Here is a 13339-nt window from a genome sequence, read left to right as displayed (position 1 = left end):
ATTGTTCATAGGTTATGTCTGGTAAAATTAAGCTACAAGTTAAGTTAGTTGATAGTTGACGACTTAAGCTGAAAAATTGGTCAATTGAAATTAAAGTGTTTGGTAACTTTAGTTTTTATAAATATTAAATGACATAAAAGTAATTAATTAATTTTAAAAAAAACTAAAAAACATCTCATTTTCCTATAAGCCCAAGGTATCAAAGTACTATTCCAAGTCTGACTTCAAATTAGAATAACTCTCAAATGAAAAGGATATTGATGTGAGGTGTTTCCTATAGTTATCTCTACTTGTAAACAAGAAAACATTCCAAAAAGCAATCATAACTCCGATTGGATCCCCATAACTAAAATCGGCCAATTGCGGCTTTAAGGCTAAAATGAATGAACAAATGTGCTGTGGCTTCGCAAATAATAGTGAATGAGAAGAAGAATAGGTGAGTTTGAAGGTAGTTAGTTATTTTGTTTAATTTAGGAAGCAAATAATAGTGACTGAGGAGAAGAATAGGTGAGAGAGAGGGTGAGTTTGAAGGCAGTTATTTTGTTTAATTTAGAGTAAAAAAAATTACAAATTAAATAAAAAATTAAACATAAAATAAAATATATTGAAATAATGTTTCGATATATTATAATTTGGTGAGATAAATTGGTTCAAACACTTTTCATTTGATCAAACAAGGCTATAAACTTGTCTAATAAGCTATATGTTAGATTTGACATTACTAAAAAGAGTATATATGATAAGGCGTATTAGTGTTCAATTAGACTCAACGGTGAAAAAAATAAAAGACATTTAGATTGTTCATGAGAAGATTAATAACTATTCATGGATTAATTTAAAAAAAATATTTTAAATTTTATTAGAAATGGGGATCACTCTTTTGAAAAAATGATAAATTCTGATAAAAAATAGTATTTGTTCTTTGATAGCCGAAAGTTTGGTTGAAAAAATAAAGTGAGAAAAGATAAATAATGTGAAAAAAAAATAAAAATGTGAGAAATAGAATAAATTTGATATATTATTTAATATAAGTAGATGTGAGAAGAGTTATAGAAAAGACAACTGAGAAAAATAACTTTCATTCACATCCATATTTGCTTAACACCTAAGGATAAAATTGAAAAAAGTTAAAAAATATGTTTCTGGTACCTTGTTTCTTAACTATGGAGAGAAATACACATCCAAATTTACTTAAATTAATATTTGCACGAAAATTAATACCATAATGAATAAATGCCTAAATTATGAATAAAAACATATTATAATTATTGATGACCGGTTGATTTTGTTGTTTTGCCTCGCGTCCGTTCGCAGCAACATATGCGGTTCAAACCTCAATTTCTTTTCTACGTTGTATTTTGAAAAGTTCACAAAATTGTTATTTTATTTTGTCGAATTTGCCACTATTCGAACCAATTTGAAAATATTTGTCGGAATTAATCAATCCATTTTTTAAAGTTTTTCATAAACTTTGTACATTTATATTGGCTAATTCGAACAGTCTGATAAATCAATTTAAATATATATTATATGAAATGCTTGACTTCAATTTTCTTAAAAATATCATAAATTTAATATATCCGAATTAACCAATTCAAACACTCTAAATTAGCGAATCCATACGTATATATCAGATCAGATTTTAATGCAAGCACCAAATGTATGTTTGAAAACTCATCACAATGCTACAAATGAAAAAAAAAATTAAGCATTCAAAAGGTGTTCCTGCGTTAGTCATATGACAAAGTACTTATGGTTTAGTACTAAGCACATTACAAATACAAGTCATAAGACAAAGTACCTTGAATCAAGGACTGAAACAACAGCAACCCGATTCAAAGGTAATCTTCTTCACAGAGTATAAAACTCGTAATTAACATGTTTTTCTTCTCAATTCAATGGTAATCCAGCTTATGTCTATAATTTATAACATGTCCATAAATTATTTTCTATAAAATTTATAGAATAACTTATAAAAACAATTTACCATTTACATAGAAATAACTTATACATATTCATTTAATTAAATTATTTATCTTAACAAGACTTTGCTGTGATTGTTTTCATTTGTAGCGCATTATTGTGGACAAGAAGAGAAAACTTGGAACTTAATAGCCTTGTAACTACCTAAACTAAAAATCAACCCTTATATTAAATGTTATAATTAAGGGATCGTGTAAGTGAGCACAATGTCCACACATGTAACTCTTACTATACTACATAAAAATAAGCTATCTAGGTTCAGGTTAATCCAGATTTTTTTTTTATATAGACAAGACTTCGATTTTTAGTCTTTCAAATCTATCATTCCAACTTATTTAAGGAAATATGAATAATATTTTTTACTACTATTATTCTTATATATATTAAATTTTGAACTTTATGTTAAATTTTAAATTTATTAACTTTTTAGTAATTTAATTATATTATTCTACATTAATTTTTGTCGTATTTAAATACATTATAATCAAATAGAATTGAAGTATGATATCATTTAAAGTTAAATTCTTTAAAATACTTAATTTTATTAGTCTATTAACTTTTTGGTCTATTCAAAAATATGTTTGACTATTAATTTAAAAATAATATGAAATAAATCAAAAATATATTTGACTACTAATTTAAAAATATTAACATGAAATAAATTTTTAAGTTGACTTATCGGTCGTACCAGACTTTCCTAAATTTCATGTTCAAACCTACAAAAAGTTTATAACATGCCATAGACCATCCTTGCAAAGTCTAATTCGACATATCTTATTCTCACTCCTAATGTCCACATTGATGTTTTCGAACATCAATGTATATGGTGAACCAGAGGGAAAATAGCAATAGAATGATAGTGCACAGTTTTAAGCACAACATGAAAAATATGCAAACATTTTTTTGCAAATGTAGACTATATAGGCATTAAGAGCCAAATTATTGAAAAATTAATATTTTTGTTTTATTGGAGTTTGCCTTCAAAGGCAAATTCAGTGATACCTAACATACAGTGTATCTGAATAAAGGGAGAAAAGAGTAGAATTGAGGATCCAAGTTGAAGGATTGCAGATGTTAACATAAATCTCAACTAGAAGAAGCTGCTTCTTTAAAGTCCTCTGCCTCATCTTCATTTAAGCTTGGAGCTTTTGGAAGCAGACCAAGAACTTTAAACATTAGTTGATCAGCATCAAAATCATTGTTAGCAGTTGTGAGAAGTTTTTCACCAGCAAAGATAGAATTGGCACCAGCTAGAAAACACAGTGCCTGCTCAGGCATCGAGAACCGAACTCTACCGGCCGATAACCTCACCATTGCCTTTGGCATTGTGATACGCGCAGTTGCAATCATGCGAATCATCTCCCATATTTCAACAGGCTGAGGAAAAAGTGAACAGTTGTCATGTTCTTCATGCATAATAACCCAAAAGCATTATGATAGTAATAATTTGTGTGATACGATAATTAAGTCTAAGGGGGCGTTTGTTTCACAGTTGGAATATCTACTCCCAAGAATAACTTTCTTGGGAAATAATAATGGGAATTTTATTCCTGGGTATTTTATAGGAATTGTGTTTGGTTAATACTAATCATATTCCTAGGAGTTATTTGTAAGAATGGGAATATAGGTAGTTACCAAAAGTTTATTAAGACCTTGGGAACTTTTATTTCCCAACCATTTTGTTGGAATTAATTTTCTAACTTTGTAACAAAAATAGGAATCTGTATTTGTAACCTCCACATTCCTGGGAATTATTTTTCTAACCATGAAAAAAACACCCCCTAATATGATTAAGGCTAATCTAACAATTCAACATTTCAAATGCATGCCTTTTTATGTCAACAACTAGACAACTAAAAATTAAGCTCTATTAGTAATATCCCCAAGATCTGCGAATGGCGATTAAACATTTTTGTTTTTACTTTAGTTTAACAAATAATCAATTTAAATAAACTCACCTTCTGATCCTCAAGAGGGGTTCCTTTTACAGCAACAAGTGCATTAATAGGAACACTCTCTGGATGTGAGGGAAGGGTTGATAATGTATGTAACAAACCTATACGGTCCTCCTCTGCTTCCCCAAGCCCGATAATTCCTCCTGTAAACATTTTCACCTAGTCAGATTATTATGATAAAATTGAAAGAAAAGAAAAAATGAAACACAATTGTTGTTTAAAAAGATACATAACATATAACACAAAGAAAGCCATGTTTGGGGATGTGCTATTTTCTAATCAAGGAAAAACTTTGTAAATTCCATATTATAATTATCTGGCAGAACTTGATTATGAATTAACAAACTATTGACATATTTCATGGTATTTGAAGTCTAGATTACCAGAACAAACATTAATCCCTGCATCACGAACAAACTCGAGGGTTTGTAGGCGTTCATCATAAGTCCTTGTTGTGATGATGTTTGGATAGTATTCTCTTGAAGTGTCGAGATTGTGATTATAGGCAGTAAGACCCGCCTTCTTGAGTTCACCGGCTTGATCTTTATCCAGCATGCCAAGTGTGCAACACACCTCCATACCCATACCCCTAAAATGACAGAGAGACAGACCAAGTGTTATCATATTTACCTATGAATTAACTATATATTAAAGTAATATCCACTGTTGTCGATAGCGATCACGAAAAATAGTGATTTGTTCAAATTCCTCTATGCAACAGTTTTATAATGCCGCAATTTGACAATAGTTTGTACTAAATAGCATATCGTGTAACCATAGTGATTTGCTCAAATTCTGCCATTTCAAATGCGATACCTAAAAACTTAAGTGTATATTGCAGATTGCATGCAGCCCAGACCAACCTTTTATTACATCTCTCAAACAAATCAGAATAAGAAAAGCTATATTCCTAGACTCCTAGGATCCTTTCATAGTACTTGACAATGAAGACAAATATAAAATGAAGTTGACTTACTTTATTTCTTTTACATATTCAAGTATCTGATTGAAGTTGGTCTTTCTTCCTATTGTATCCCTCCATGCAGCACCCATACAAAAGCGAGTACTTCCAGCCTCTTTTGCCTACAAGAAAAAGATTCTCCACATTATTCAAGAAAAAGCATAGCAGCAAACAAGCAATAAGATGCACGATTTGTGTTTGCATAAGAGAGAGAGAGAGAGAGAGAGAGAGAATCAAGGGGTTTGACCTTAGAGGATAAAGAGCAATGATAACAATTGATTGAAAAGTAGAAACTCAAACAAATGAAATTGTGATAAAATCCTTGCACATAAGAAAACTATGCAGTTATTTCAATAGTTAATTTTTCCATAAATGGTTTTAACTCCAAACTTCACACCCTCTTGTTCTGAACAGCCAAATCCCAAAAGCATGATTTCCAAATAAAGACACGTTTCTTTATTTAAATACCAAGACAGTACATGATATTTAAACTAATTAGGGTCCAATATGAATATGCAACATTTATACATGACATAATCATCTGAGAGCCAGAACAAGATCCTTGGACTTTTTCCAGAGATGCATAATAGCATCACAATTCACAGTATTGATTATTAGTAAAAAGATTAGGGGCCATTTAATTTCTGAAAATATTTTCTATTTTCATTTTCTAAAATTTGTGTTACCTTTTCACAAAGAGGTAAGAGACTTTTTACAGTGAACAATTGTCTACATTAATAGAAACAATGAAAATGTAAAAAAAAAGTTTTCATTCTTTTTGGAAATGCATATTCATTAATTTGCATTTCATATTTCTCCATAACAATAAGCACACATTTAGAAAATAAAAACAAAATATTTTCACAAAATAATCGGAGTTTTACCTTCGTTGCAGCTTGGAGAACAGCATCCTTGTTCAAAAGTCTTTGACCTTTGAGTCCTGTATCATATCTAGATGACTGAGGGCAATAAGAACAATCCTCACTACATCCACCTGTTTTAACAGATAGAAGAGTACACTGTTGCACTTCCCTAAAGTTATGAGCATGTCTATGAACCTGAGCCTAATAAATCACAAAAAACACAAAATTACAACATTTTTTTTACAATGCTACCATTCCAAAATTTTCCAACAAAAGAAAAAATGACTCTTTTCCTTGGTGGGTTTCCCTTATCCACTCAAAAATCAAAACTTTAGCTAAAAAAAGAAAGGGATTTTCTAATTTAAAATTTCTAAAGGAACCCATTAAAGAAAAAACAGAAAAGGTGAAAAAAAGTGACTAACCCCATGGAATAGAAGATCGAGAATGGGAGAGTCATAGATGGATTTGACTTCATCTTTAGTCCAATCATTTCTGGGTCCTTGGTTAATGGTTTTCTCAGCATGAATTGCAGCTGCTGAGGAAGTTGAAAAGGAACTGCAATAACCATTAGAAGAATGGTGCAGCACCCAAAGAGAAGAAGATCGTGAATGTGAACGCAAAATGGGTCTCAACCAAAACATTTTTTTTTTTTTTATCTTCTTCAGAAATAATTCAAAATTGGGGCAGTTTCAATTGAAAGTGTGTGTGGATATTAACCTCAACCTTAGAAAGATTAAGTAAAGAGGTTCGTAGATCTGCAAGAAAATACTATAATCAATATCATAGGTATTCACGAAGTTGAAGTTGAATTGAAAGAGGGTTGTTGTTGGTGGATTCTGTTTTTTTTATTTGGTTTGATTTTTCGTTATTTTTTTTTTTTAGGGTTTAGGGCGCCAAAAATGTGCTGCCTCATTTTTACCCATTCGATCGCACTTCTTTGGAAAACGGTGTAAAATTAAACTTACTTCCTATTCAAAAATCTACTACTTTATCTGTGTTACATTAAATATAACATTTAAACTATGCTTGGTTTTTAAAATAATAATTAGTTGAGCTGATTTTAATAATAAATAATATATTATGATAAAAAAAATTATTAATTATAATTTCTATAATAAAAATAGTTTATTTCATATTTGCTCTACATCACCAATTATGTTTTTTAATTTTAGTGACTAACCCTCTACTTAATAGAGAATTTCACTTTTAAATAGTTATATAAGTGTTGCGTCTGGACATCACTTATTTATGACTCTTCAACAATATAATGAGATAAATATGACTAACTTTATAACATAAAAATTAAATGAACTTGCGAAAGGGTGTTTAATAAAATATTTATTTCTATTGTATATTCATTTATTTTCTCTCAAATAGAATACCTATATGATATTATGTCTTATGAAGTTAAAAACCCTCTATTAAAAATGTTCTAACACACTTAAGTGATTAAAAAAATTTGTTCACTGATTTAGTACAGTTTAAGTTTGAATTTTATTTGAAACATTTTTTAATTAGATTTTTTATATGGTCTTAAGTTTACTCTGCATTAATAAACTCTTATAAAAAAAAACCAGAAAATTAAGAAATTATAGACAACAATGTTCAATGAAATAATATGTTATTTTGCATTCACACGATAATTTTATATTTATATAAATGATATAAGCTTAAATTTTTTTCTTCATAAATCATATAAATATCAATTAAATTTTAGTTAACTAATAAATATTTATATTATTGAGTAGTTGATAGTCTAAATATTTTGAGCAAATCAAAATTTAATTTGTTTGTTTCAAAATAAATCACTTTTTAAAAAATTATTATATTTATTGATGTTGAGGGAGGGCAGCTACTAGCTGCAACTCCAACTACCCGCTGAAATGCAATCAACCAATTTACTTTATAGAATTACCTAATCAAGTTTTGTTTTCTAGTCATGATTGGACCTACTATTTTGTGAAACCGTGAGACAATGGAACTACTACTATTTTTTATTTTTTTAATAAAATAATTTATTTTAAAATTAGACTTATAAATAGATTATGTGGAATTAGATTTTGTTAAGTCTAAATTTTGTGAGTCAAAAAATTTGAAGATTAAATTTGATATGTGACCTATTACATGTTTACTTTTTAAATCTTAGTTTGACCTTTTAATAGAAGTTTTATATAGTTTGTTAGTCTGCTTAAAAATATATTTTATTTTAATATTTTTAAATAAATAATTAAATATATATATATATATTTAAATAAATTAGTAGGTTATTATGTCTATAAAATGAAATTTTATTTTAATATTTAATATGAATACTTTTAAGAATACGACTTTATAAATATATTATTTTAATTTTATTTTATAATATTATATTTTAATATATTAAAAAAATTATAAATTACTAAAATTGAAACATATAATAAAAAATTAAAATTTAATATAATAATTATATTAATAAAAAATATTATTATATTTATTTAAATTTACAGACATAATAAACTTAAAATACTTATTATTTAGTATGTAATTTTGACTATTTAATTAAATAAAAAAAAAACTTTTTTTTTGTAATTCTTAAATTTATTTGTTTTAAAAAAATCAAATCTAATTTAAGACATAAATTAAGCCGTAAACATCTAAGAATTTATCTTACCTACTCCCACTCCCATTAAGGATTTTATGTAATTTTTTTCAGAAATAAAATTGGATTTAATCACATCAACACTGTTAAAAAAAAAAACGTGGAGAGTATAAAACTAATACACCGAGTGCATGATAACTTTGCGGCTATAAAGCATGCATCCCAAGATGAGAATAATTAATTAAAAGAACTGTTAACACACCGAAAGTTGCATATATCAATTGTGGAATCGTAAATAAAATATTTGACTTTACATTTGAATCAATACTATGACAGAAAAACTAAGCATTTTTATCTATTGAATTACCAAAACATCAAATTACTATGAAAAAATATTATACCATTATTCCGCCATTTCCAAAATGAGCAAACAAAAACTAACTAAATTTAATTTTTGTCAAAAATTAAAAACTAACAAATTGAATTACCAAAACATCATATTACTATTTTCTACTACTTTGTTTTTAGGACACGTGTAATTTACATCAACTTACCACCATCTAAAACATCAACTTGCCACTTATGTACTGTAAAAACATCAAAATACCAACAAAAATTACAAACAAGCAAATTAATAAAGTTAATTTAAGGCTAAATATGTTTTCATCTATAATTCAAGTTTAGTTTAAAATAAATTATTTTAATTCTTTTTATAAATACTAAAAATTTATTTAACCCTTTTAATTTATATATATAATAAATGGAAAGATTTTTTAAAACATTGGTTAATTATAAATTGTTAAATAATTAATAATATTTAATTATAATTATAATTATTTTTAAAAATGCATGCATAAATTATTATGATTTATTGATAATGTAATTTTTTTTTTATATTAATAGTACAAAACAATTGAACTCATTCTTAAATGTTCACCACCAGTTAATATAAAAATATATTTTAAAGTCATTTCATTCACTTTTTTACTCATAGTTGTATCTTCTACTATTTACTATTTGGATAAATAATTTAATTAATTATTTATAGCATTTCTAACATCCTTTTTAACATAAATAATCAGTAACAACCCTTTTACCTATTAGTATATAATTATAATTTGTAATAGTAATAATAACAATAATAATAATAATAATAATAATAATAATAATAATAATAATAATAATAATAATAATAATAATAAAGAAATAAAAGAAGGGATGAAATTACTAAAATAAGGGGAAAAAAGAAGAAAAAAAAAAACAAAAAGGAGGGGAGGAGCACATAAACTAAAGAAACAAAGAGAGGGAAAGGAATAAAGGGTAAGAGAGAGAAAAAGAAAAAAAAAATATATTGACAAAATAAGAAAGGAGAAAGAAAAAGTGTAATTTTTGTTAGAAGTCAAAGTAGAAAGAGTTGAGATAATGTGGGTTTCCTTTTCAATTGTTTTGGAAATCAAAATGTGGGTTTCCCTTTTTCTATTTCTATTTCATATATCTATTGAGATAATGTTTTTCATAGGTTAGGGATTTGGAGTTTTGGAGTTTAAGGGTTTGAAATGGAAAACATGATTTTTTTTTATTTTTTTTTTATTTTTTTTTATTTTTGGTTAGATTTAGGGGTTTTGAAATAGATGGTTAAAATAATTTATACACGTGAAGTTCTATAACTGAAATTGAGAATAGATTATTGTAGAACTGGGTTTCTTTGATACGATTAAATTATGCTTTTTTGATGTGTTTGAAATTAAAGACCTTAAGTTTTCACTATTGTGACAAATTAGTTTGAGTAAATTGACAATGTGATGATGTTATGAATGATTGTTAGTTTTCTGAAAATTAGACTCAATTACATTCAAATTGAGTACAAGTTAGACTAGAGTTGTTGTCCTATCTTTTGTCTCGTGTATTATTTTAATAAATTGCATTAATTATGGTTTAATTTGAAGAAAAAAAAAATTATCTATAAACTAGACATCACAAGTTTTACGAGGAGTGTTCGTTTACTCAATTTCGTGTGTTAGTTGACTGCAGTTAAACTCAGTTTTGTGTTATTATAACATAAATTTGGATTGTTTTCGAAAAAAATTATATTAAACAGGTTCCTTGAATTTCATTTTACATTATATAATTAATATGATATAATTGATTTAATAGTTTATGTTATCATAAGAATTTTAAAAGTTTAAGGTGTGGAAATGTAGTAGGGGCCACGACATCCCCTAATTATTTTAATAAAATAACATTAATATATTATTAAAATATCTTTAAACATGTCTGATGTTTGAGAAATTGGTTATATTTTCCACATTTTTACTCTTTTTTATTTAAATAATTTTTTTTATAAGAATATAATAAAAAGCAATAATTTTCTTATTTTGACCTTAATGTTTACCTTAATGTAAATGATTATTCAATTGTTATTGAATAATCCAAATCGTTAATCATATTAGAAATTATGCAATTGAAGAGATAAAATATAATAAATTAATTCAACAAACTCTATATATAGATAAATAAAAAATCATAAAGTGGATATATTTTATTTAAATGAATTGTGTGATGTTCTAAAAATTTGTACAAACTGTATGACGCATGAAAATCGTATCTTGTAAACATCGTAAAATCTGTGATAATTGAAATTCTAATTTTTTTAGTTTGTCTTATGTACGAATTGTAAGACATGTGTTTCCCTGATCATGTTTTTGATTTAATTCCCAAACTTACAATACATATGAATTATTTGAATTGATCTAATGATTTGAATTGAGAAACATTTCAGGCAAATAATCAAACACTACACACTTGGACAAAACTTGGAACTCAAACAATCAAGCAAAGATGGATGATGTCCTACAAGGCTTGAAGACTGATGTACAAGAATGTTTAGTGTTAATATAGTCAATTAGGTAGACTCAATCATAATAAGTTCTCATATAGTATTTGCCAATGAAGTTATAAAATGAGTTTTAATCAATCAAGTAATAAATCAATTGATCAATCAATTAAGCAATCGATTGTCAAACTCACATAATAAAGGTTTTACTAAGTTAATCGATTGGGAAATCGATTACTTAAAGGTTTTATCAAAACATGTGTTCTGTGTTTAAACAAATCAATTGGACAATCGATTTGCACATCAATTGAGTAATCGATTTTGTGAATCACAGAACCAAGATCATACTGAGTCAATCGATTAAGCAAATACTTTTTCATAAGACAAGTGTTCTGTGATCAACGAAATCGATTGGACAATCAATTGAAATAAATTTCTTAAGTTGCAAGCAATGCACTAATCGATTAGATAATCGATTGATAAATGTTTCTTGAAGTGCAAGATTTGCATCAATCGTTTAGGTAATCGATTGAAAGGATGAACTAGTTAATCATTTATCAGAAAAACATTGAATAATCGATTGGCACATTAATTTTGACCAAATGGCTGAGGTTCTGTAACAAGCCAAATCGATTGGCAAATCGATTGGAGTAAATATCTGAGTCACTGTGACCAGCACAATCATTCGTCGATTGAACTAAATGTTTGAGTTACAGGAAGAATTCAGCTAATTGCCAAATCGATTATATCAATGAATATACGTCGATTGAGCAATCGGTTGTTTTGATCTCGTTGTTTGAACAAAACACCTATAATCGATTACTCAATCGATTCTGATATAATCTTAGTATCAGATTCTGATTTATGAATTAAAAGAATCGATTGGCAAATCGATTCATGCTTATATTTTCAAGATTCAAGAAAAACAAGATACGCGATAATCGATTGGGCAATCGATTAATCTGGTTTTAAACTTTTATAAAATCGATTGAGCAATCGATTGACCTGATGTTTTTCTGAATATATATAAGCTGACTCAATCACTTTTAAAAAACTAATACACTACACTTGAAACAATTATTACAATAGATAAACCGGGAAAAACACTTTGAAAGAAATAATTGTTACCACACACAAAATACTCATTTGGCAAATCCTTTTGTGCGAGATCTTATATTGTGATTGAGTCAACATCATTAGTATTCTTTTATCTTTTCTGCAAAAACAATCTGTAAAGAAAGTTCTGGAAATCCAGTAGTGTAAACTGGTGACTATCTATGTTGGTGGGTGTGTTCATCAAGAAGAAGTCTCATCTTGATCTCGTGAGGGTTTGGCGAGTAACTCCAGGGATAAGGTGGCATTGTATTAGAAGCGAGTGAATTGGATAGATAGGTCATGTGTGAGCTAGACAATCTGTAAAACGTACTCAAATCGATTCTATTGGAAAGGCTGAAATCTGGTTTAGATTTCAGGATTGGATGTAGGTTATCAAACTGATAGCCGAACCAGTATAAAAATCCTGGTGCACTATTTCCTATCTCTCTTTACTTTTCATATTAATCTTGCATGTGATCATAAACTTCCACTGTGAATAAACTGTGTGAATATTTTACTGTTAAAATAGGAATTAATATTAAACAAGTTGGATTTGATATTAATTCATCACTTAGGAAAGAATTAGATAATCTTGTTGATAACATTGTATAAAATTTCCTAACAATAGAGGCCATATTTCCAACACGAATCGCATCAAACTTTAAAAAAAACTATATAATTTCAATTATAATAGTTTAGGTAATACTTGTCGCTCTCATTCGGCTCCCCCGATATTTTGTTCTCAAGATCTGCCACCGTGTGTGGATTGTTATATATAATTATTATATGTTTGATTAATATGAGAAGTATAAGATTCATCTTAGCTAAATGAATTATTCGTCTATATACGACGGAAACGAGGGTAAGTGGGACACCATTTATTGACGTAATTATGTCAAATCTTACCAAAATAAAGTTACTAACAGGGAGAGGATATTAGTCAAACTAATGTAGTCTTGACATGCTTGTTATATATAGTATAAGTTATTAGATAACTCACACCTAATGGTTTAAATACTTAGAAAGAGTCAAAACTATATATAGAAGAGAAACTCAGAAGATAATTATACA

The 13339-nt window shown here is 27.5% G+C and overlaps 1 protein-coding gene across 1 annotated transcript; it reads right to left on the bottom strand.

The window, feature by feature from the left end:
* Window positions 1–2864: 2864 nt before the first annotated feature.
* LOC101506116 (biotin synthase, mitochondrial) lies at window positions 2865–6732 on the bottom strand. Its single transcript, XM_004505590.4, has 6 exons — window positions 6185–6732; window positions 5784–5963; window positions 4915–5021; window positions 4322–4527; window positions 3942–4081; window positions 2865–3360 (listed from the first exon to the last, which is right to left on the bottom strand). The coding sequence occupies exons 1-6, from the start codon at window positions 6401–6403 to the stop codon at window positions 3070–3072; spliced, it is 1143 nt and encodes a 380-aa protein (XP_004505647.1). The 5' UTR covers window positions 6404–6732; the 3' UTR covers window positions 2865–3069.
* Between the last annotated feature and the right edge of the window lie 6607 nt (window positions 6733–13339).

This window comes from Cicer arietinum, chromosome 6, assembly GCF_000331145.2.
Source record: "Cicer arietinum cultivar CDC Frontier isolate Library 1 chromosome 6, Cicar.CDCFrontier_v2.0, whole genome shotgun sequence".
NCBI lineage: Eukaryota > Viridiplantae > Streptophyta > Magnoliopsida > Fabales > Fabaceae > Cicer > Cicer arietinum.
This window is presented reverse-complemented; position numbering and strand designations above follow the sequence as displayed.

Excerpts from the sequence above, each read along its gene's own strand:
- LOC101506116 (XM_004505590.4), bottom strand. The coding sequence starts at position 6,403 with ATGTTTTGGTTGAGACCCATTTTGCGTTCACATTCACGATCTTCTTCT. Across the intron at positions 5,964-6,184 it reads TCGATCTTCTATTCCATGGG|GCTCAGGTTCATAGACATGC; the intron begins GTTAGTCACTTT and ends GTGATTTATTAG. Across the intron at positions 5,022-5,783 it reads TTCTCCAAGCTGCAACGAAG|GCAAAAGAGGCTGGAAGTAC; the intron begins GTAAAACTCCGA and ends TTTTTCTTGTAG.